Consider the following 23,112-nt stretch of genomic DNA (forward strand, 5'->3'; position numbering starts at 1 on the left):
CAACATGAAGACTGCACCGGTCTCTCTGCTCCTCGGTGAGTCAAACACTAAAATCATCAATTTATTTATCACAGCTCCAACAAACAATATGGCAGGAAAACAACCTTTCAGAAGTTACAAGCTTGCAGCTACTGACTTTAAAGTTCATGTAAAAATTCTGAAAAGTTTCGTCAAGGCGAGAGGAACAGTTCATTCTCCTTCTTATGTCTTTCTGGTTTCATTGGATTGGTGGCTGTGAAGTTGGGCAGGAACCAAGAAGTGATGTTAATGTTGAATAATGGAGCTCACAGTTTTAACTGAAATGTATGAAGAGTGATAGAAAATGGTTTCAAACATGCATGATGAAAGTTTTTCGGTTTAAATCGATCTCATCATCACTGCAAACCTCTCAGAGGTTCAGACTCTCAGCAGTTTAACCTGGAGTCCTGCAGGAAAGTCACCATATAGTCTGGACTAAGTCAGCGATTAAACTTTCTGCCCAGCTAAGTGTCAGTAACATGAAGACAAAAAGAACAAAAGAGACTTGACCTCTTTTCATCAAACATCTCTTCAGTCAGGAAACCACAGCCTCTGACTGCATGAAGCACAGGGTCCTCTGACTGCGTCCCCTCTTTTATCTAGTCTTCACTTCCTCTATTCACAGCCAATTTTCCATTAAGAGGACTGAGTGTATTCAAACAACCACAGACGGTTTTGACTGTTAAAGTTCCCATTCCCATTGACATGATGACCTTTAAACAGCAGCAGTGTGGGAGTGAAACAGGCCGCAAATCTGAAAATAAAAACTGTGCTTTTGAAGGGTGGCTTCTTAGTCCCACACTTTCTTCTCTGCACATGAATGAAAGCTCATCCATGCACAGTTCTCTATTGTTTACAATGCTGTGCACTGTGATGTTTACCGTTGATTGCCATCTGATCAAAAAATGTATAGAAAACAGGAAAAGACAGGCTAACCTGCGTTGCTGTCTCGGTGGTATTTTATAACTTCCTGTTCCTGTTACAGTGCACGGTGGTGTTTGTGTAGTTTAATCTGCGTGGCTCACAGATCTGGCAAAAATACAGACCTTCCATAATTAAGTAGAAGTACAAATACTACTGTTCAAAAATACTCCAGTAAAAGATGAAGTACTGATTCAACTTATTAACTCAAGTTAAAGTAAAAAAAAAAAAGTACAGACTATGAAATGTACTCAAAGTAAGAAAGTACAAAGTAGTAGCAGTAAAACCCTGGCTGATTGTGACCCACACCCATTACCACACCTTGGCTCATGTGATTAGGTAGAGGATCATCAGGGGGTCCATGGTCCCTCTCAGTGGGAAACTCCCACAGAGCTTAAATGTGGGTCTCTTCACCGTTTGATCCTAGAACTGAAGAAGCTTCTCAGATGAGAGGTGAAACGTCTTCAAGCAACTTAAAGAAGTCCAGACGCTTTTCTTTCCAAGCTCCTTAGATTGTGGCAGATACTTCAGGAGATTAAAAAGTTTCCTGAGAGAAAAAAAAACAACAACAAAAAAAAAACTGTGCAGCCTCAGTCTTTCTTTAAATGACCTCTGACCTCCTGTTGCAGGTGTGTGTGTGCTGCTGCTGTCTGCACTGACTGCTTGTGCAGGTGAGTAGATGAAGTGCACCATGGTCCAGGACAAACACTGAGTGTAAACACTGATAGAAACTGTCCGTCTGTCCTCCAGTCTCTCTGAGCGTCAGTCCAAACCTTCAGCAGTTCTTCACAGCAGCCTCAGTGTCTCTGACATGTGAAGGTCAGCTGGGCTCTGATGGATGGACGGTGAAGAGGGACACAGGAAGTGGGACTGAGTCATGTGGAGCAGGGGGGCGGGGCTTCGGGAGGTTCAATGGTTCATCCTGTTTGTTTGATGAGTTCAAGCCAGTCAGTGGAGTTTACTGGTGTGAAGGTGAAGCTGGAGAGAAGAGTGAAGAAGTCAACATCACTGTATCAGGTAATGAAGTCATTCATTTCATCAGACTAACAGCAGACTGTTATACCACCTCTACATCACTCTGTGGGTCTTTTCCTCAGATAAAGAAGTGATTTTGGAGATCCCTGCACTGCACCACTTCCCCTGCCGGTGGCGGACTCCCTCAGGTGTCGGTGCGTTGGTGGTTCTTTGTATCTGGGGGTGGGCGTCCGGGTACACACCGGCTCACTCCTTGGCGGCCGCTTATTGGGGCTCGCTCGGGCCACTTCGGAGGTGGGGTGCCCCCGGCCTCTCGGCCTGGGGCTCGGTCACTCAGGCACAGCTGGCTGCCGGCGGAGCTCACGGGCGCGTCACTGCAACTCCCCCTGGCTTCTGCTCCGCGGCTGCTGAGTGAGCCCTCATCTGGGACTCTCCTTAGCTCTTACTGGGACAGTGGCGCAGCTGCCCCTCTGTGGGTCTTCCTTGGTCTCTTGTGTTCTGGGGGCCTCTGGATGTCTGGAGTTTTGATCTCCTCCATACCTGCTTGATACCATAAAGGACAGGGCTGTGGCTCCCCACACTCCCTAGCAGATCATTACATGGAGAAACCTTTGGAATGCAAGCATGCTGATCCACACAGGTATGCACACAGGTGTACACACATGGGTATTCACAGACGCGGACTACAGCTTTCTTGGCTGCTGCCTCAAAGCACATTGTGCGCTGTCTATCTTGCGTGTTGCACAATATCGTTTATTATTTAGTAACTATTGATATCTACTGCTAGCTAGTTTATTGTGATGGTGCTTTTTCTTTTTCTTATTATGTTGCTCTTTGTTGTTTGCTGTCTCCTCTGTTTTTTTTTCTCCATACAGGTGACCCAGGAGTTTTTTTTTTTTTGTTTGTTTTTTTTTTTTTCTCTCTTCCCCCCCTTCTCACCGTCTCTTCTCCCCTTTGGTTTTCTTTCTTTCTCTCCCTCTCTTTCTTTCATTCTTTCCCCCTGTCCTATCCCACAGTCATGTCTGTCCCGTTTGCAACTGAAAATCAGTCAGTGTTCTACTGATGAGTTTGGATCATCTCCTCAGAGCTTTCTGAGGGTCAGAGGTCAGAACACTGACATCACTTCCTGTTTAAAGCAAACCTGCTGAGCTTATAATAAATTCAATGACCCAGTTTTATCATCTCTCCTGCAGATGTCTATGACACCACCACCATTTCACCAAGTGCCACCAAACCACCACCACCAACAACAATTACCAATCTCAATTCCCCTCCTTCTACATCGTCCTCCTCCATCATCTCACCTGTAGCTGCTCTGGGTTCTCTGGGTCTTCTAGATCTTATTCTGGTTGCAGCTTTGCTGTTTTGGAACAAAAAAATAGGTATAAAGTGTGTCAAACCCCCCAGAGCTCATTAGATTAAACATTTTACATGGAAAAATAAATTTTCCTTAATAATTATGTGATTATATACTATAATTCAATTATAAACTGTCCCCATTCACATTGTTTAGCAGAGAACTTATCTTACATGAAAAATATAGAGACACTTTTATTGATAAAGTATAAGACCCGATCCTTGGGGTGGAACAATTTTTGGCGCAGCGTGTTTTGGGGTTTAAATTCCACAGAGACCCAGTGTTTAGAAAAAATGCATCTCAACTGCTCCGATACTCCTGTCACAACAGTATCACTACAGGTTTTGACAAAAGTCCAGCTGGAATTAGTGATGGGATTTCCGGCTCTTTTTAGAGAACCGGCTCTTCCGGCTCCCAAGCGGCTCTTCAGGTTGTTTTGTTGCTTTAATTAAAAACGGTCCGGGGCTCCAGGGTCCGGGGGGAAGCAGGCATTAATCCCATACATGCTCTCAGTGGGTTCCAAACACACACACACACTCTCTCGGGTCCAGGGCAGATCTATATACACACAGAGAGAGACGTCCAGGTTAGGGATAGTCTCAAACTCACAGATACAGGTTCAGGTCCGCCGTCATAAATAGTGCTCCAAATCAGCTGGGATCGGCTGCAGGTGTGACGGTGAGCACAGGTGCGTGGGCCAGGGGCGGGGCCCGTAATGAGCACCGCCCCAGCAGAGGAGAGAGAGCGCAAAGGAAACAAAACAAACAAAACATGTTGCCAAAACCAGAGTGAGCCAGCGAGGCACGAGGACCACGACACAAAGCACGTGCAAACTCCAAAACACATTTCTAGCTTTAACTGAACTTCCAAACAGAGCTACTAGATCACTTAAATTACACAATTGAAAGCATGAAAGCATGTGTGTATTGTTTGTGTATTTATACACAAGCACTCATATATATTAAAAAATATGTTCATTTACCTGTTACTACCACACACCAAATCCGGTTGTTGGTACTTGCTGGATTGTGTAGCCTCTAGGTAACAAAAGCTCAACACTGCCCCCTAGCATCCTGGAGCACTTCTGTTCTCTTCTGTACATGCCTCGGAGTTTGTATGTGCTTTGTCTGTAGGGGCCACCGTAAATATACTTTTATTTATTCACTCCACATAAAATGTAATAAATAAATCATATAATACAAAAACCAACTAGTCACATTTCAACTTTTAACTAGTTAAATTTTTAGCTTTTTCCTTTTAAACAAATTTAAAGTGAACCAACACAAAACACTGCAAACCACAACACAATTAAATATAAATTATAATATGAAAACAAAAAGAAGATGCATATTCTCTGTCATATGGACCTGCATGAATAAACTTTCTGAATCCTTTATCATCTGCAACTGAAAATAGTTGTGGATGATTACTATACCTTTCTAATGTGACCTTGTTGTCCCTGGCTCTCTCTCTCTCCGTCCCGCTCTGTTCCTGTGCTACTGAGTGTCACTACCGCCCCTCCCCCCTCTGCTCAGTGAAGCGGAAAAAAGTGAGAGAGAGAGAGGGTGAGAGAAAAAAAACCCACGGCTCGCGATAAGGAGCCGGCTCGTGTCGTTCACGTCAAAGAGTCGGCTCTGAGAGTTTCCTTCGCGACCCACACATCACTAGCTGGGATAACCACATTTACTCAGGGCCTTCTTGATGTGATGTTCCTCCTGGCCGCTGTGTCTGTGGGGATGGTGTTCGCTCTGTGTTGTAGCGTCCTGATGACGCCCAGTTTGTGCTCCATGCTGGCAGACGTCTTCGGTTTAGAATCTTTTATTATTTGTCTCTTGTTTAAATCCTCGTCTTTCTCATTCCTGCAGAAAGGACGCTGTCATCAAGTCTGAGTCAAGTCACCTATCAGGATATGAACTTCAGACAATCAGCCAATAAAATTACAGATACACACTCACATGTTGTTTTCTCCAGTCCGAGGACACTGCAGGTACACATTCAGCTGTTATCCAACAAGTTATTGCTTCACAAAATATGATTATGACCCTTTGTCCACTGTGGGTCCTTGTGATAATTTCTTTGCTCCTCTATTCGTCTTGTCTTTCCATCTCCTGGATTCTCTTTTAACCATCTACTCATTCTCGTTCTCTTGTGCATCAGGGCTGAGTTATTGATGGAGTTTCCCAGATCAAATTTAAAGGAGGATGGGAAGAAGAGGATTTTCTCTCTGCCAGTCCCGTCAGCTCCCTGCTAAGATTTAGAGCTTGTCCTGTTTTTCAGTATGAAGGCCCTGCTCATCTGTTTTTCTTGCCATTGCTTAAAAAGTGTACATTCTGCATCCAAATGTCCAGCTGCCTTCAACTTTGATGTTTGTCTTGGCCAAAAATAAGCCTTCAGTTTATTCCTTTGTTTAAATAAAAATCTCTTGCTGATAAACTGAACCCTGGCTGTGGCGTCAGAGTAGCGCTATATAAGTGCTACATAAGAACCAGTCCTTCTACCATTTACTAAAAGCAGGCTTTTGCCAGGGCTGCAAAGGGATTTGTAAAGAATGAGTTTTTAGTGTACTATGCTTCAGGCAGTTGTTGCATGGAAGTGGCTGTTACTGAAAGTCCAGCACAGACCTGTAGTGACAGCCAGTGACTGGCATTTTGAAATGATAATAATAGCATAATGATTTAAAATTCCAGGTTCCTAATGAAGGTCTTGCAGATAAACAGTAACACATTCTATAATTTGTTATTAATAAATAATAAACAGGTGGAGCCGGTAGCTCAGCATGTTTGATTTGGCAGTTTTGCACTAGATGAGCTTCCTGAGGCAACTCAAACGGGATCTGTGTTTGCAGGTGGAACTGAACAACAACCTCTCCATTGGAGCCAATAATAAAAACATGAATAACAATAAGCTTTATTTGGGGCTCTGATCTGAGGATGTAACATCATTTGTAATGTGGGTCTCAACAAGCTCAAGGAACGCTTTAAAAGTAGCCATTAATATGGTAAAATCACAGGTAGCCAGTGTAGCGCTGTTTTTTAAATATGCTGAAAGTGTGGCAGCAGAGTTTTGAACGAGCTGGACTCTTGACTGAGTAAAGTCTGCACTACGTGAGGAGACTGGAGGAGATGAAAGCATGGAAAACTGTGAGATCAACAGATTCATCTTTTTCTGGTGAAATGTCTGGAAGTTTCTTTGGTTTGTGTACAAGAAAGTGAAACAATTTTCTTGAATTCTTACACATTTTTACATGATATTAGTCGGCGGCTCCTTTACTAAACAGCTCCAACTGTTTGATTTGTTTGAATTTTACAGGACAGCTTTTTCCCGTGTTACTCATTCATTATGGAGCTACTGTAGTTAACATGTAATGCTTCTCTAAAACCCTGTGACACAATCTTCTTTAACATTAGTGCGCATCAACCCCACATCTTCCCTGTTTTATTGCTGATGTTGGCCTGACAGTATTGGGGTAACAATGTCTCCTCTGTTTAGGAGAGGGCAGCAGGGTCACATCCTCACTGACATCACCTGTATTTGCACTACAGTCGTTCCCTTCACTGACCTTTGCTCTCCTTCTCTTTTCCATCAGGTTGTGTAAAACTGAAACAGGCATTAAATGTTTACTACAAATGATGCTTTACACAGAAATGCATTGTTAGCTGTTTTTACACACCAGCCTGTGTGAACCTTTAGTCTGAGCATGGGGTCAAAGGTCAGGACAGAAATGCAGCACTGTAACACATATACATATGTAAAACATCAGACATTTGACTGATTTGTGTTGTGACAGCTAGTTTTTTCTTTATACAAATAAATCATCATCACACACAGAAGAAATGTACAGACCGTACATTTATTAGCTAATATCAGTGGATACAAGAAAAATGGTATGAAGACAAACACTAGCAGCCTTAGCGTTTCTGTTCTGAATCTCTAATCTCTCACAGACATTCATCAAACCCTGTCCTCTATCAGCTTTCAACATAAGAAAAGTATTAGGCCACATTGAAAAACAGTCTGTTTGCAGATGAAGTACTTTAAAAACTATACTTAAAAACATTTCATACACAAATCTGTCATTTATCCAGATTTTCTTGACTGAGTTTACAATTTACTAGAACTGCCAAAAACACATGAATACAAAGAAATGATGAAGGATCCACTTCAAGGAAAGTCTCTGTTAGCTGCTGTTTGCAGCTAGCAGAGGCTAACAGAGGCTAATACCAACGCTAACCAACAGTTTAGCATATCGTCGACAGCTCACCTCAGCATGGCTGTCCTCGGTCAGCAGTGAGCTTTATTAACTTGCACAAAGTTTTACACCCTGTTTGAGAGTAAATAAAAGTGGACATTTCTCAGCTCCAGCATTGACAGCTGAGGTAAACGGTGGACCGACAGCTTATCCACAAAATGGGAAAAACTCCGGTCCAGAATCCGGTCCAGTCCTCGTGGCAGTAAAAACTGTAATCATGCATACATGCTTTTGTCACACCTGACCATTTCGTACAATATAATTGAAGTTTTGGATTTAAAAATTTAGCAGACGTGAACGAGCAACATTCCTGATGAGGCTGGTCAACGCTGTTCAACTAGAAGCCTACGTGGATGATATCCCAGCCTACACATCCCCCTGAACTGAACTGCCTCAGTGAAATACTTGCTCACTCACACCAAACTTCATTAAATGTGAATGTGTTACTTTGCTGGTTCCCAGTTGCAGCTTAAGTGCATCCAATATTAGATTTCCCAGCTTTTCAAACACACCATGAGCTGTGCCATTTTCTGGGCACAGCAGGTTAATACCATATAAAGATTTCCTGATGTTGTATCTCCAATAACAGGTCACGGCATTTCGCTCTCGAGGCAGCCAGTGCCCTCCCTGCAGTCCCAAAAGGTTGATTCGGTTCATCTTGACGCACACCTGTGTGCACTTGTATTCAAAAGGTTTTTCCGTGTAACGATCTGATAGTGGGTGTGGGGAGCCATAGCGGGCATGGACAAGATTCAGTATGAGGTACCAAGGTATTCGGGTGAGACCACTTGCTTCTTGGGATCCTTTGGCATCAGGGCTGTCCGGCCTTCAATTGAGCTTTTCAGGTCTATCTTTTTCTTTGTGTGTGTGTGTGTGTGTGTGTGTGTGTGTGTGTGTGTGTGTGTGTGTGTGTGTGTGTGTGTGTGTCCTGTCTGGCACTGTAGCAATCAGAATTATGTCTGAAGGCCAAGACAAATGCCCAACAGATTTACTTTCCCAAGTGGGCCTTTTGCAATACTGGTCCACTTGATTGTCATAGTTTATTTGATCTTTATTAGTTATTTTTATAAGTTATTGTAATCAGGCCGGACTGGACTCGGGGACGGGAAAGAAAAACAAGAAGAAAAGTTCAGAAGAAAGTTAACAGAAGGAGAGAGAAAGAAAAAGGAGAAAAGAGAGAGAGAGAAAAGACGATGAAAATCTGCTTCATCACCTTTTTTTTCTCTTTTTCCTTTCCCTGGATCACCTGTTGAGAAAGAAAAAAGAAAACAAGCAGAGGAAGACTAGAGCAATCGCATAAACAACATCACGATGATCTATGTGACTATAACAGTAAATACTAAATATTAAACATTATTGTAAGATCAACAGAACACAGTGTGCTTTGAGGTAGGAGCCAAAAAGGCTGTAGTTTGTGTGTGTGATCACCCGTGTGTACACCTGTGAGCATGGACGCGCTTGTTTTTAAAAGGTTCCTTCATGTAATGATCTGCTAGAGGGTGTGGGGGGGCCACAGCCCCGTCCTCCAGGGCATGAAGCAGGTGTGGAGGAGATCAAAACTCCAGACATCCAGAGGCCCCCAGAACACAAGAGACCAAGGAAGACTAACAGAGGGGCAGCTGCGCCACTGTCCCAGAAAGAGCTGAGGAGAGTCCCAGATGAGGGCTCACTCAGCAGCCGCGGAGCAGAAGCCAGGGGGGGGTGCAGTGACGCGCCCGTGAGCTCCGCCGGCAGCCAGCTGTGCCTGAGTGACCGAGCCCCAGGCCCAGAGGTCGATTGCACCCCACCTCCGAAGTGGCCCGAGCGAGCCCCAGGCTCCAGGCCCCGATAAGCAGCCACCAAGGAGTGAGCCGGTGTGTACCTGGACGCCCATCCCCGGACACAAAGAACCACCAACGCACCGATGTCTGAGGGCGTCCGCCACCGGATATGAACTTTTTTTAAGACAGTGAATCTTGAAACCAGAGAAAAAATAGAGAGTTTTAACTTGTTTATACAAAGCTAACTGAACCATGTGCTGCATCAACATGATAATAAAATAATATTATTCACTTTGTTTCTGTCTAAATTTGAATTCTAATAAATATTTTAGCTTGAAATAAGTGAAAAAATCTGCCAATGGAACAAGTGTTAGAAATGTTCTTCAATCAGCTCTTTTTACTCTCATTTCACAGCCAGTACTTTTTACTTTTACTTGAGTAAAGAAGTTGAAACAGTACTTGGAGTATTTTTAACAGTAGTACTTCTACTTCAGTACACACTGTGTGTACTTTTACCACCTGTGTCTGAGACCTCCTTCAGGGTCCACCTGAAGCTCTCAGTCTGCTGTGGAAAAAGGAAATCCAGGTGAGTTTCTCCTGATCACCTGAGGCCGTCATTACTGTGTGAACCCACACACCACTCCTCACTCCTCCCACCCGCTGCACACAGTCACTGAGTACAGACCGGCTGATTCCTGTAAAGGGAGAGGCAGGAAGAGGCGGAGCAACAGCTGAAAAACAAGAAGCTCAACGTCATTTTGCAGAAGTGAAAGTGTGAGAGAGCAGCAGCAGAGCTGCAGTCGAGTCCTGTTTGTCTCTAAAAGAAGATTCACTGGAGTCCATCAGGTTCCTCTCAGCAACAGTGGTGAGTGCAGCTGATCACACTTCCTGCTTCTACACAAATCTTCACTCTGTTCACTTCATCAGGGTCTAGAGCGCCACCTCATTTCTCCATGGTGCCACTTAGGCTACGTCCACACTCGCCCGGATAGATTTGAAAACAGCGCTCCGCGTCCACACTAGTGTTTTCAGTCGTTTTCACAGAGTTGTGCGTCCACATTAAGACGGCTGAAAACTCTTACGTTCCAGTCCTGCGCATGCGTGAAACGCAAGACGATTCGACCGGTCTCATTTCTGTCTGCCGCTTATTCACTTTCCAGCTGTTTGAAACGTCGCGGCAAAAGGTGGAGGAAAAGCACCGAGTTTTAAAATGGACTAACAATGAGGTGGAGTTGTTGCTGCGAGTAACACAAAAGTACAAAGTTGCAAAAGCGAGAGAGAATTAAAGAATTTGAAGAAAAGCTCTGTGGAGCATGTGCAGACTGATATTCATCTTTAATAGGACTGTCAAAACTGCTGCTGTATAATGCTCTCCACTATCTTTGTTTAATTGGTCACATGCCTGCATCACATGACTAACATGCATCATTGTTTTAGAAAGTCTCTGTGTTCACTGTTCACTGTGACACAAACGCACCGTCTCCAAATTATTTACTTTCCGGCTGTTTGAATCGTCGCAGCAGAGGTGAGCAGCGTGATAGGAGTGGATGTAGCTGTGGGTAATGAGAAAAGATGAAAAGAACGATTGATAACTTTTTCGTTAAGGCCGGTGCTCTGACACGGAGCCATCAACCTCTCAGTGTCTAACACTGGTCTGCAGACGGCATCAGATAATGAGCCACATTAGATGGACTCTGAGCCCACTGACAGTAAAAGGGTGAAGTGTAGACATTTGGAAGAGAGCGGCCTGACCAGTTTCTCTGACTATGATACTGTAAAGCTGACAACATGATGCATTTACTGTGGTGAGTGTGCAAAGACCATGGCAGGTGTTGTGCCAAGGTAGGGATCCCCAACAGGATCTGTTTCCCTGCGTCAGGAACATCGGCTGGGCAGGGAAAGCGGACCCAACGCACTCCGCCTCCATCACGACCAACTAGACGTGGAAGGAGTGATGTTTTAGTGACAACATGAAAGATGAGTGTGACCGTTCAGTTTGTGGGTTACAACAGAAAATGATACATTTATTGTTCTCGTGTGTTATCGGACGGGATCATTTTAACAAACCGAGGACATTTTCCTGATAATTATCTGTATCCTCCTGTAACTTTACTGTTTAAAGAGCTAAAACCTCCAACATTTCAGGATCAATAAGTCCTTATAAGACGTGTTTGTGAGCTAAAAATCAAGAATGTGGGATACTGTTTGTCTGTGTCAGCCAAACAACTTCACATCTTTGTAACGACTGTTAAAAAGATGTTCATCGTGTTGATCCTGTTCATCTGGACGCTGCACTGTACAGCAGACACGACGTTGTTCAGTTTGTGTTTCAGATGAACCAGTTTGTGTCTGAGTGTGTTGCTGGGTCTCCACCAGTTACTCTGACAACTGAAGGTTCAAGATTTTTATTTTGACATTTGCACACAGGACCAACAGTCCATGCACAGTGGAATACTTGTGCAGAGCTTTCCAAGTCAAATCACACTTTAACAATATAAAGACAGAAAAAGCAGAAGGATAGAAATGAAGTCCGGAGTAGGGTAGTCGTACTATTTTCTATATACAAAGAAAAAGAAGAAAATGTACAGAGAGTGTGTAGTTCTCTACCTCTTATCGCACTCACAGTGTTGCACATTTGTTCCACAGATCTGTTTCACAAGTCTGTTGTGAGCGTATTGCCCGATGGTCAGTGAACCGATGATACATTCAAAATGAGGTTAAGTAGTGCTGTGTTATTTTAAAGAAGTCCAGACGCTTTTCTCTCCAAGCTCCTCAGACTACTGACGCTTGTTTCTCTCTTTGTAAAATGAAATTTAAAGTGAATTTTGAATCAAATGTTTCTCTTCTTTCTCCCTCAGAGTGCAGACATGTCTGCTGCCAGCAATCTGCGATCTGAAGATCAGTTTCTGTGCTCCATCTGTCTGGATGTGTTCACTGATCCAGTCACTACATCATGTGGACACAACTTCTGCAAAACCTGCATCAGTCAGCACTGGGACATGAATGTCAGCTGTCAGTGTCCCATGTGTAAAGAGACTTTCTACACTCGACCTCAGCTGAGGATCAACACCTTCATCTCTGAGATGGTGGCTCAGTTCAGACGTGAAGCTCAGCAGAAAGCCAGCAGCAGCAGCTCCGAGCAAAAAGCTGCCAAACCAGGAGAAGTTCCCTGTGACGTCTGCACTGGAACCAGACTGAAGGCCCTGAAGTCCTGCCTGGTGTGTCAGACCTCCTACTGTCAGACTCACCTGGAGCCTCATCTGACAGTGAAAGGTCTGAAAAGACATCAGCTGATTGATGCTGTGGAGAACCTGGAAGGCAGGATGTGCACGAAGCACGATAACCTTCTGCAGCTGTTCTGTAAGACCGACCAGACATGTGTCTGCACGCTCTGCTCTGTTTTAGACCACAAGAACCACGAGTTTGTTCCTCTGAGAGAAGAATATGAAGGAAAGAAGGCAGAGCTGGAGAAGACAGAGGCTGAGATTCAGCAGATGATCCAGAAGAGACGACTGAAGATTCAGGAGATCACAGAGTCGGTGAAGATGAGTAAAGATGCTGCAGACAGACAGAAAGCAGAAGGTGTTCAGGTCCTCACGGCTCTGATGGAGTCTGTTGAGAGACGCCTGAAGGAGCTCATGAAGGAGATCGAAGACAAACAGGAAGCTACAGAGAAACAGGCTGAAGGTCTCATCAAAGATCTGGAACAGGAAATCTCTGAGCTGATGGAGAGAAGCTCTGAGGTGGAGCAGCTCTCACGCTCTGAAGACCACCTCCACCTCCTCCAAAGCTTCTCCTCCCTGAAAGCTGCTCCACCCAGCAAGGACTGGACAGAGGTCAGAGTTCATCCACCATCATATGAGGGGACTGTGGGGAGAGCTGTGGCTCAGCTGGAGGAGACAATCAGGAAACCCATGAAGAAGAAGCTGTTTGAGGCTGAGCTGAAGAGGGTGCAGCAGCATGAGGTGGATGTGACTCTGGATCCTGATACAGCTCATCCTAATCTCATCCTATCTGATGATGGAAAACAAGTTTATCATAGTGATGTGGAGAAGAAACTTCCAGACAACCCAGAGAGATTTTCTTACTGTGTTATGGTTTTAGGAGAGCAGAGTTTCTCTTCAGGCAGATTTTACTTTGAGGTTCAGGTTAAAGGAAAGACTGAGTGGGATTTAGGAGTGGCCACAGAGTCGATCAACAGGAAGGGAGGAATCACACTGAGTCCTCAGGATGGTTTCTGGACTGTGTGGCTGAGAAATGGAAATGAGTACAGTGCTTGTGCTTCCTCTCCAGTCCCCCTCTGTCTTCATCCTGGTCCTGAGAAGGTGGGGGTGTTTGTGGATTATGAGGAGGGTCTGGTCTCCTTTTATGATGTAGGTGCTGCAGCTCTGATCTACTCCTTTACTGGCTGCTCCTTCACTCACAAACTCCACCCATACTTCGAACCCTGTTTGAATGATGGAGGTAAAAACTCTGCACCTCTGATCATCTGTCCTGTCAATCAAACTGATCAACGACTGATTTTATTGGATGAATGATTGATTTTTCTTGAAGGGAATAAATGAACATATTGAGTGTAAATCCTCTACAGTCTCCATGTTTCTATAGAATCTGATCATCAGGACTCTGATTCACACTTTGATTCTCATGGAGTTTGATTTGAACAGAAGAAAAGTTGAATCAGGAAATGTTCCCACTGATGGAGACTCGAGCTGAAGAGCAAATATCAGAGAACAAATGTCCAAAAGCTTCATTTCCAATAAAGTTTGTTCAATGCTTTGAGTGAATCCAGACTCATGTGTGGCTGTTATACGGAGCATCAGAGTCCAGCTGAGTTATGTTGGATACAAACTGCTTATTTTGGCTCTGTGAGGAGTTTTGTTCACTGAAAACTGATGAGACGGATAATATTCAAAGAACTCTGTAGAGATTCATGCATCCATGTTCTCCACCTGCAGGTGTGGAGGAGAAAGGTGGAGCACAGACTGCTGCATCCTTCCAGTCACATCATTTTGATGATTATATTTGCATGTTGTGATGATTTGGGTTAAAGACAAACAGTTGAACGGCTGCAGTCACAGCATGAAGACGATGCTGAAGCTGAGCTGTCAGTGAACATGTTTCACTGTGATTTGATTTGAAGAATAGAAAGTGTGTGTGGCTGCTGACAGCTGCAGTCTCTGCTAGTCTGCATATTCCTTATAACCAAAAAAAACCCTTTTATCTGATATTTTCACCTTATTGATTGATTATATATATCTATTATATTTTCTCACCTTATTTTGACCTTTGACCTATGTCCTTGTTAGCCTTGATCTTCCTTCATCAAACGTGAAATTTCTTTCACCTTTGAACTTAAAGCTTAAATCAAACCTTTGTTAAAAAGCTTCTTACCAACTTGTAATTCCAACTCTCTGCATTAAACACGTATCTTATCATATAAACACTGGATCACTGAGAGAACTTTAGGCAGAACCAAATGAAGCAGCTGACCTCGTCAAACTCACAGCGACAGTAACTGACAGTGAATTATTTTAATCTTCTTCATTGTATTTGTTAGAAACATTTATTTTCCTTTAATTGGACTTTGGTTAAGTTCAATCCGATGTATTAAGCGACCTTTGAGGTGAAGTGCAGCTGCGAAGAACGCTACGGCAGGCAATGAGGTGCGTTTAATGTCGCTCTGTTAATTTGAGCGTCCATAAATTGAATGTCTTATTTTTTCTTACTTTATTATTGCTAATTTATTGGAGAATTAGTGAGAAGTGTTGTTGTCGGTCTTGAATATATTTGATGTAGCCCATACTGTTAAGGTAAGTGTCATGTTTTTAGTTGTTAGTCTGATGAAGAATCTTTTACTTTTCTCCAAAAGTTGATTGTGTTTATCTGGACATAGTGTTTTTCAGGTCCAGCTGAATGCAGGTTTCCCCAGTCTTATACGTGTCAGGAGCATCAGCACAGCTGAAATGCATTTTTCCTAAGCACCGCGTCTCTGTGGCTTTTAAACCCCAAAACACGCTAAAACAAAAATGGGTCCACCCCAAGGATGGGGTCCCCCGGTGTAGTAACCTCGTTTCTTCGAACATCGACGTTCATTCAGGAAACCACAGCTGCTAGTTGCACTCACCACACGTTTGTCTTATCTGCCTATTATGTAGCCTTCACTTCCTTTAATAAGAGCAAGTTTTCCACTATAAACACAGAGTCTAACAAAAGACTGGAGACTGTTTTGGTCATTTCCCTCAGAGTTTGTATGTTTTGTTGTTTTTCTGGTGATGAGCTTCAAACAGCAGCAGATTGAGACTCAAATAGAACCTAATAAAATCAGTGAAGCTATTCATTGCTCATGTCATCCATCAGGGAGTTACTTTAATATCATTACATTGTTTGCTTTTAGTAAATGTGGAAATTGAATATGAATTCATTTTATGTTTTTCTTTTCTTTTTTATTTCTTAATACCTAACTGCTGCACCTGTACTGCCCGTATCTCTGCAGATATACTGTATAGCCACTCAAAACTGATGTTCAGATAAAGTGTGGGAGCCGCCTGTTTTCTCTCTCCATTATAATTCCTGACAATTTTATTAGTTTGGGCGACCTTTACATGTAGGTTGTTGGGATCACAGCAGAGTTAGAACAGAGGGGACATGGTGTTTGTTAAATGTCCGAATGGCCCAGGTGGAAGAAGCTGTTAGTGAATCTGGAGATGTGGGACCTGAGGTACCAACATACAACACTGTAAAAAATGACAGATGCCACCAAAGTAAATAGCAACATTTTACTTTGTTGTTTGCATCAGTTTTAAAAATGTATAATTTCTATTTGCATTTCAAGTTATGAAAGGTATTGATTAAACATGTTTATGTTTTTTTTTTTCTTTAACTGTTTTCCACTCGGACTATACAAGAGGTTGAAGATACTATTACATACGGAGAGAACTCCACACCGGGTGTAGGCTTGCATGACTAAGAAACTATTTGAGGAAATTTTGTGGAGTTTGAGGTTGGACTCGGCTGCACATGTATTGAGGAGTACTTGTGGTGAGGGCTAGTTCTTTAAGGTTCAGCAGCTAACAAGACGGTGTATCGGTCAGGATACAGGAAGGAGGACAACAGGCTTCCACTTTGCTGGATTGTCACCACCAGCTGTTTTATTGCCACCTAGATGCTCAGTGTTGCCAGCAGTCTGTAGTAACAAACAAGTTGCCATCAGTATATAAATATATACAGCAACAGCTTCACTAAGATAAACATAACGGATTAAATGAAATAAACCAACACATCCATCTGAATATACACATAACAGAACATATATAATTTGAACTATGCCAATCTTACATCTCTTGCTCCAAACACAGAAAGGACACAATTAAACACAGTGAGAATGTCATACATAGCCGAAACATCCACTCTAACTGTAAACAAAGGACTTTGACACCAACGTGTGGCCGAATAAAATTACTACATAATGGCGGCGGCCGGCGGCACATGCTTCGAGTTACGAGATGAAAAAAAAGCGGTGCTACAATGCGGTAGAATGTAACTAAAGCCGCGGCCAACATCAGAATCGGAAAATAAACATATTTAAGGAAACTTACTTCCAGTCATCAACTTAACACTCGGAGCATCACCGTGAAGGATGGCAACCAGGAACACAGCTTACGAGGTAAACAGAACTAACACTGAAAAAATCTCCCCTTCTCGAGTAGCATCGCGATACCCCCAACTTCTGCCTACGTCATTTCCTACGACTCCACCCCACACAATATTGCAGAACATAGACATAAAATCCCAGAGCCTTTCATACAACATGTGTGCTTAAGCCGATCGATGGCTGCAGACTCTGTGGGAACTGAAATCAGCCCGTCATCGATGCAGAAGTGTCTCTCGACAAAGTGTCTTGTGTCTGCTCCAAAGTTTGTCTCGCCTTCCCAGGTGGCTCGTCATAGGTAATAGATGGTTACTACTGGTGACGGGCTATTACCAAAAATATGCACCCGGGCGTGGTCTTCCTGCACTTTGTCACATGAGTAGAAGTAATCAACAACTTTTTATTCATTTCTATTCTTATGAGCACGAGAGAGGGGGGGGGGGGGGGCAGGTACTAAAGATGAATAGCACAGCATTTAGTTGAATAGACGTTAAAAGAGAAGGTGTTTCAACAGCTGTTGTCTACACCCTTGACACAGGAGAACAGAAGACTTCACCACCAGGACCTCCCCACCAACTGGGTGTCACCAACTTTCTCACAACACCTCACTGTGACCTACACAGATAACCAGTGTGCAGCTTTGAAATATAACATCCAGAGTCTATGTGACAAATGGCTAAACAAGTGCCATCATAGCAGGGTGAAGGGTGAACATGGTAACATAGAAGATGCTCTCCCAGGCCTATTACTGCCTTCTGGTCATAATGTCCACTCTCTTTCAGTGACCTCTCACCTTTAATATCCTATGACCTTCATTGACCTCTGACTTTCAGTGACCTCTGACCTCCTGTTGCAGGTGTGTGTGTGCTGCTGCTGTCTGCACTGACTGTTTGTGCAGGTGAGTAGATGAAGTGCACCATGGTCCAGGGCCCTATTTCAGGAAGCCGGTTTAGTGCAAACTCTGAGTAAGTATACCCTGAGTGAACGAAAACTCTGGGTTTTCGGTTTCACAAAGCGAGTTTAGATTAATCCTGAGTGAGTTACTATGACGACACACTCCGTGAAGCTAACGTGCCCCCTAGCAGGTTTACTTCAACTAACCCTGACGTTCTCCGCCTCTTTGTCGGAAACCTGACTGTAGGAAGTGTCAGACATGGCGTGCCCCTTCCTTGAAGAGCCAGTAGATGTTGAAGCCCAAATTCTCCGCAGAGCTCTCTGCCGGGAGAGAGTGATTAGAGCGCGTTTGGACATTTTATCATTTCCTGATGATTTCCTGTGTGAACGTCACCGTTTTTCAGCACAATCTATAATTTATTTGAATAACATCCTCAGGCCTAATATTGCTCATGTGACACATCGCGGACATTCCACAAAATTCCACAAAATTGCAGGTATCAGGATGAACAAAACTTAATTCATGATGTGGTGATACTTGAACTACTACTTAAATTTTACATTTATTCTCACGGTTCCCAGGCGTGATTGGCTGTACAGATGGCACTCACATTCCAATCATTGCTCCTTCAGTAAATGAAGGAGACTATGTGAACAGGAAGTCTTTCCACAGCATTAATGTGCAGGTACATAGTTCCCTGTAGCATTTCAAACTAACAAATTATTTCATTATAGTAATGGATGCTAATTTGTGTTCTCTGCACTGTGAAGATCATATGTGATGCTGCCAACATTATCACAAATGTGGAAGCCAAGTGGCCAGGCTCTGTGAGTGGTGGTGGTGGAGGACCCCCTCCGCTTTTTTTCTAGTGGCCATAACGGGTCACATTTGAGCATACAGAGTAAGCAAATATGTACTTGTAATGTGCTCAGATAATTTCAATAAGTGCTTACAGAAAGAAAATTAATGTAGCCTCTAACTGCAATTGATTTACATGGGACAAACAGACCAAGCACTATGGCTCATAATACAATTACACCTTACCTGTTTGGACTATATTTTTATATTTCATTTTTACTTGCTGCCAGGAACGTTTGGGGCCTGTTGGGTTGCACCTGCGCTCACATCACGTCACAAAATAAAATGTGTAAAATAAAAAATAACATATGATAAAATAACGTGTTAAATGGGTGGAAATCCCTAGATCAATGTTTAAATTAACACTCACGCATTGACTCTGTCGGCTATGTTTTGCCATGCATGCTCCCTTTCTTTTGCAGCTGAGGCTGTGTTACTTTTTTCCGCGGAATTTGCATGTTATCGGCATATGCTGCCATCAGAATTTCGGCCTCAAGCGCTGTGAAATACATTGACCGCGCCTTCTTTCCCTCCGTCTCCATGATGACTCGCTTAATCTGTGCTCCACTAATCAGGGCTTTATGTATCCTCGTGCGCGCGTTTAACTTGGGGTTAAAGCAACTCCGCGTTGATTGAACTACTTGTTATCAGCCTTTCTGAAACCGAATATTCCGAGTTGGACAGTTCGGGGTTACTCAACCCTGAGTATCGTTTTTCACTCTGAGTTTTCTAAACCGGCTTCCTGAAATAGGGCCCTGGACACTAAACACGGACACACAGGTGAGCTGCTTCCTGGAAGAAGGCGGGACTTCACCTGAAGCACGAAAGGTGGGAGGGAGATTGAGAAAACTGTTGATAGAAGCAGTTCTAAGAATTGCTGTAGAAATAAGTCACTTATTTAAAGGTTTATTACCCACATGATCAGATCAGGCAGAGTGCATCTATTTTACTGTTTATAATAAAACAAGGAAATATACTACAAGATAATGAGAGGTGTTTGTGTTCATCTGTTACTCGTCTACATTTCAGTGTAAAAACAGGACAACAAATCTGTGTTGGAGTCAAATTGTTAAATGTTGTCATTGTGTTACTTAAGTTTGTAAGTCTTGGTTCAAGCAGCCTGATCAAAGACGTTCCTTTGTCTCTGACCACCTCTCCAGCCAGTTTGTTGGTGGGGAGGCTGCAGTGTTTTCTTATAGGCACATCTATGTGAGGGCTCTGTTTGCTGCTTAGTAAGCTTCCTGCTTTATCATCCTTTTGTGGGCAGGAGGTCACACAAACGCACCCCAAACACACACACACACATAGTGTACTGTAACTGTTTTCAGTAAAAGGTCGTCTGTGGGTGGATTCAGTGCTTTCCTGACACACCGAGCGGTCCTCCCTTGCTAGCAAGTAAAAGCTGTTCGTCTTGTTTCCGTTAACAGGAACAAGTTTGTAAACCAGCGGGGCCTGTGGAAGCACAGACACAGCACTCTGGCTGAGGAAAGGTTGAAGATGGAGGTGAGAACGTGGACTAACTCTGAATGCAGAGCTGCTTTGGAGCTGTGGAGACTTACTGAGGAGTAAAGTGGACATGAAGGAGTCACAGAGGGAGGAGGAGGTGAACAGTGATGTTTGTTAGACAGGATCAGACTGAAGAGGGAACATAAGAAGAGTTTCATGCTGGATTTGAACAGCACAGGAAGATAAGCTCCGCCCAGCAGCTGAGTCCTCTCTGCTCACACTGGTGTTGGACTGCAACATCAGGGAGTCTGCTTCCACATCTGGTTTCCACAGCTGGAGGAAGCTGTCCCACGAGCACGCCTACGCCCCTCTGTCATTACTGAAGTAGTGATGGTGTTTAGTCAGTGTGAGACTGTTTCACTGGTCCAAGCAGAGATTTACATAAATGAGCTTTTATGAGTTCTTATATTATCTGATCAGGCCGTTTGCTCCTGTTAAAGATAAATGTGCATCGAACGTTGTGGGTATTCATGAGTTGTGGGGATGAACAAAAGTATTTTACCAGCACAATATAATCTGCAGTATGATCATTGCTTTAACAATGTAACCGATAGTTTTAAGATGGCCTTAAGAGGCTTATGCATACTGTTAGCATTAACATTATACATTAACCTTGTATTCCAGATGCAGTTATAACTATTTTATACATATTGCATATCTGTGCTTATTTTGAGTTGATGTTCAGTTCATTAAGGGTCTTAAGCTTCACTGGTGAGAGTGTCCAGGTGATCCATGCTGAGGGAAACTAGAACATAGAAGGAATTGCAATACATGCTTACAAAACACTTATAGCAGGTCATTCTTATTATTGTTTATAAGTTCATATTCTTGTATTAAGCCTTTAGTAGAGGTTCTTGATTAAAACATTTATTTAGTAGATGACATATACATAGTTTCAGTTCGGTTATTACATATATGAGAGTGGCTTCTGTCTCTCTGTCTGGTGAGAGGTCAGGAGCTGGTCGGTGAGGTGAAATAGGGTGCAATTGTGGTTAGCACACAGACACACACACACACACACACACACACACACACACACAGTTAGAGAGAATCATTTATAGGTGGAAGTTTAATCATGTTTTGCTCGGGGTTGCAAAAGAGCAGTTTGTCGCAGAACTGCTGCTGATGTGTCAAGATGATAAGCGAGCATCCTTCAGTGACAGGAAGTACCTGCCGTGAAGACGAAGACAATGTTCTTTTTAAACTGTGTTAAAAGTCATTGTGGTTTTGATCTGACCTATGTATGAAATTGATTTGACGTTGAGGGGGCGTCATTAAATTCAAACCCTGATGGTATAAAATATCTGTTTATGTTTTGAGTAGTCGGAGATCAGCCCTGTCTGCGAACGGAACTGGTCTTCCCACGCGTGTATTTCATTAAAATCAATTGTTTGACCAAGCTCTTGGCCCATGGTTGTTTGTACTCTCCTTCCTCAATATTTGAACCTTAACAGAGTCTAACAGTTTAAACCTGTGTGTGACTGTGTCCTTGAACGGCCCTGACAGACGGCTGTAGTCCATAATATTAATGTTTCCTGCTGACTAAAATAAGCAGCTGAGCTCTGTGAGGGCAGAGCTGCTGCTAACAGGTGAGTCTGTTACCTGGACTGGACTGAGTGAGCTGCTGTGTCACAGCTTTATCAGTGACACACTCAGCATGTGTGTGTGTGATATGTCATAGTGCTTGAAACACACATGAAAATATATTAAAGGTTGAATCTTTTTTCTTTTGGTTTGTGGAACAAAAATCAGCAACGAAGAAACGCGAGCGTAAAACTTGGTGTAGAAGTGCAACAAATGTAAGCCGGCTCATTTGACACTGTGAAGCTTGAAAAGGATTTGCGCACCTACATCATTATTTACGGTTTAAATTGTGCTGCCTTCAGGTGCACCTGGTAAATTCAGGAATCTCTACTCCAAACCACAGCAGGTTGTTTTAGAGGCTTTTCTGGGTTAATGTTGGTTTGTTGGCAGAAACATGTCTGTGATCGCTGTGTTGTTCTTTTTGATGCAGGATTTCATGTAACTCGGTGCTAAAGTCATAACAATGAAGTTTAACAGTTCTAGTGCTCATGCGTCAGCTAGCATGCATCAGCTAGCATGCGTCAGCTAGCATGCGACAGCTAGCATGCAGCCTGTTTCAGTTGCTCCTGCTTTTACTCTTTACTCTAATTTTTTCTTACTTCTTTCTTTGTCCTTTACTGAGTGTGTTCATCTGTTTAAAAGCTTTCTTTTCAAACATGTGGATCGAGAGAGTTTTTGTTCTGCTGTTGCTTTCACTGAGGAATGGGAGCGCAGCACAGCAGCTACACACCAGAGATCAGCTGAGCCGCCTGATGCTGCTGTTGCAGATTAACTGGAGTCTCAGATTAACTGGAGACGGTCAAACAGATGTGTGACAGACTTTAAGGAGCTGCTGCCAACAAACCAGCAAATAAACACTGAATATTTCATGTGTGACATTTGTGAGGTGGCCTTAAACACAGTCCGTCAGTCTTTTTGCTCTTGAACAGTGAAATATTAAAAACTGTCTCGAGTTTATTTGGTGATGTTCTCGTGCACGAGGCGAAAACAGCAAACAAACGTCACAGTAAATCTTTCCAGCTGATGTTAGGCATCCTCCACCTGCTGAATCCACTTCAGCCTCTTCCTGCTCATGTTCCTGTTTAGAGGCACAGTCGGCCTGTAAATGGAGAAAACTGAACACAGGAATATTTGGATTTCCTTCTTTTTCTCTGCTCATGTTCAACTTGTCTGATTCAAGCTGGGAATATTTATTAGAAACAAAGTGAATAATATTATTTTATTATCACGTTGATGCAGCACATGGTTCAGTTAGCTTTGTATAAACACGTGTTAGAAATGTTCTTCAATCAGCTCTTTTTACTCTCATTTCACAGCCAGTACTTTTTACTTTTACTT

At 43.1% G+C, this 23,112-nt stretch overlaps 2 protein-coding genes across 2 annotated transcripts; both read left to right on the forward strand.

Annotated features, from left to right (window-relative positions):
• The first annotated feature begins 4 nt into the window (after positions 1 to 4).
• Positions 5 to 5,442, forward strand: LOC146634862 (uncharacterized). The gene is made up of 6 exons (XM_085349982.1): positions 5 to 35; positions 1,569 to 1,610; positions 1,690 to 1,956; positions 2,037 to 2,108; positions 3,108 to 3,296; positions 5,429 to 5,442. The coding sequence occupies exons 1-6, from the start codon at positions 5 to 7 to the stop codon at positions 5,440 to 5,442; spliced, it is 615 nt and encodes a 204-aa protein (XP_085206108.1).
• A 6,705-nt stretch (positions 5,443 to 12,147) lies between these two features.
• LOC146634863 (E3 ubiquitin-protein ligase TRIM21-like) lies at positions 12,148 to 13,818 on the forward strand. The gene has a single exon (XM_085342447.1). The coding sequence runs from the start codon at positions 12,148 to 12,150 to the stop codon at positions 13,816 to 13,818; it is 1,671 nt and encodes a 556-aa protein (XP_085198573.1).
• The last annotated feature ends 9,294 nt before the right edge of the window (positions 13,819 to 23,112 follow it).

The sequence above is a fragment of the Diplotaxodon limnothrissa genome, linkage group LG3 (genome assembly GCF_057381915.1).
Source record: "Diplotaxodon limnothrissa isolate DT_005_m linkage group LG3, D_limnothrissa_male_GT1.1, whole genome shotgun sequence".
In the NCBI taxonomy this organism is placed as follows: Eukaryota; Metazoa; Chordata; class Actinopteri; order Cichliformes; family Cichlidae; genus Diplotaxodon; species Diplotaxodon limnothrissa.

Excerpts from the sequence above, each read along its gene's own strand:
- LOC146634862 (XM_085349982.1), top strand. The coding sequence starts at position 5 with ATGAAGACTGCACCGGTCTCTCTGCTCCTCG. Across the intron at positions 36-1,568 it reads ACCGGTCTCTCTGCTCCTCG|GTGTGTGTGTGCTGCTGCTG; the intron begins GTGAGTCAAACA and ends CTCCTGTTGCAG. Across the intron at positions 1,957-2,036 it reads AGTCAACATCACTGTATCAG|ATAAAGAAGTGATTTTGGAG; the intron begins GTAATGAAGTCA and ends TCTTTTCCTCAG.
- LOC146634863 (XM_085342447.1), top strand. The coding sequence starts at position 12,148 with ATGTCTGCTGCCAGCAATCTGCGATCTGAAGATCAGTTTCTGTGCTCC.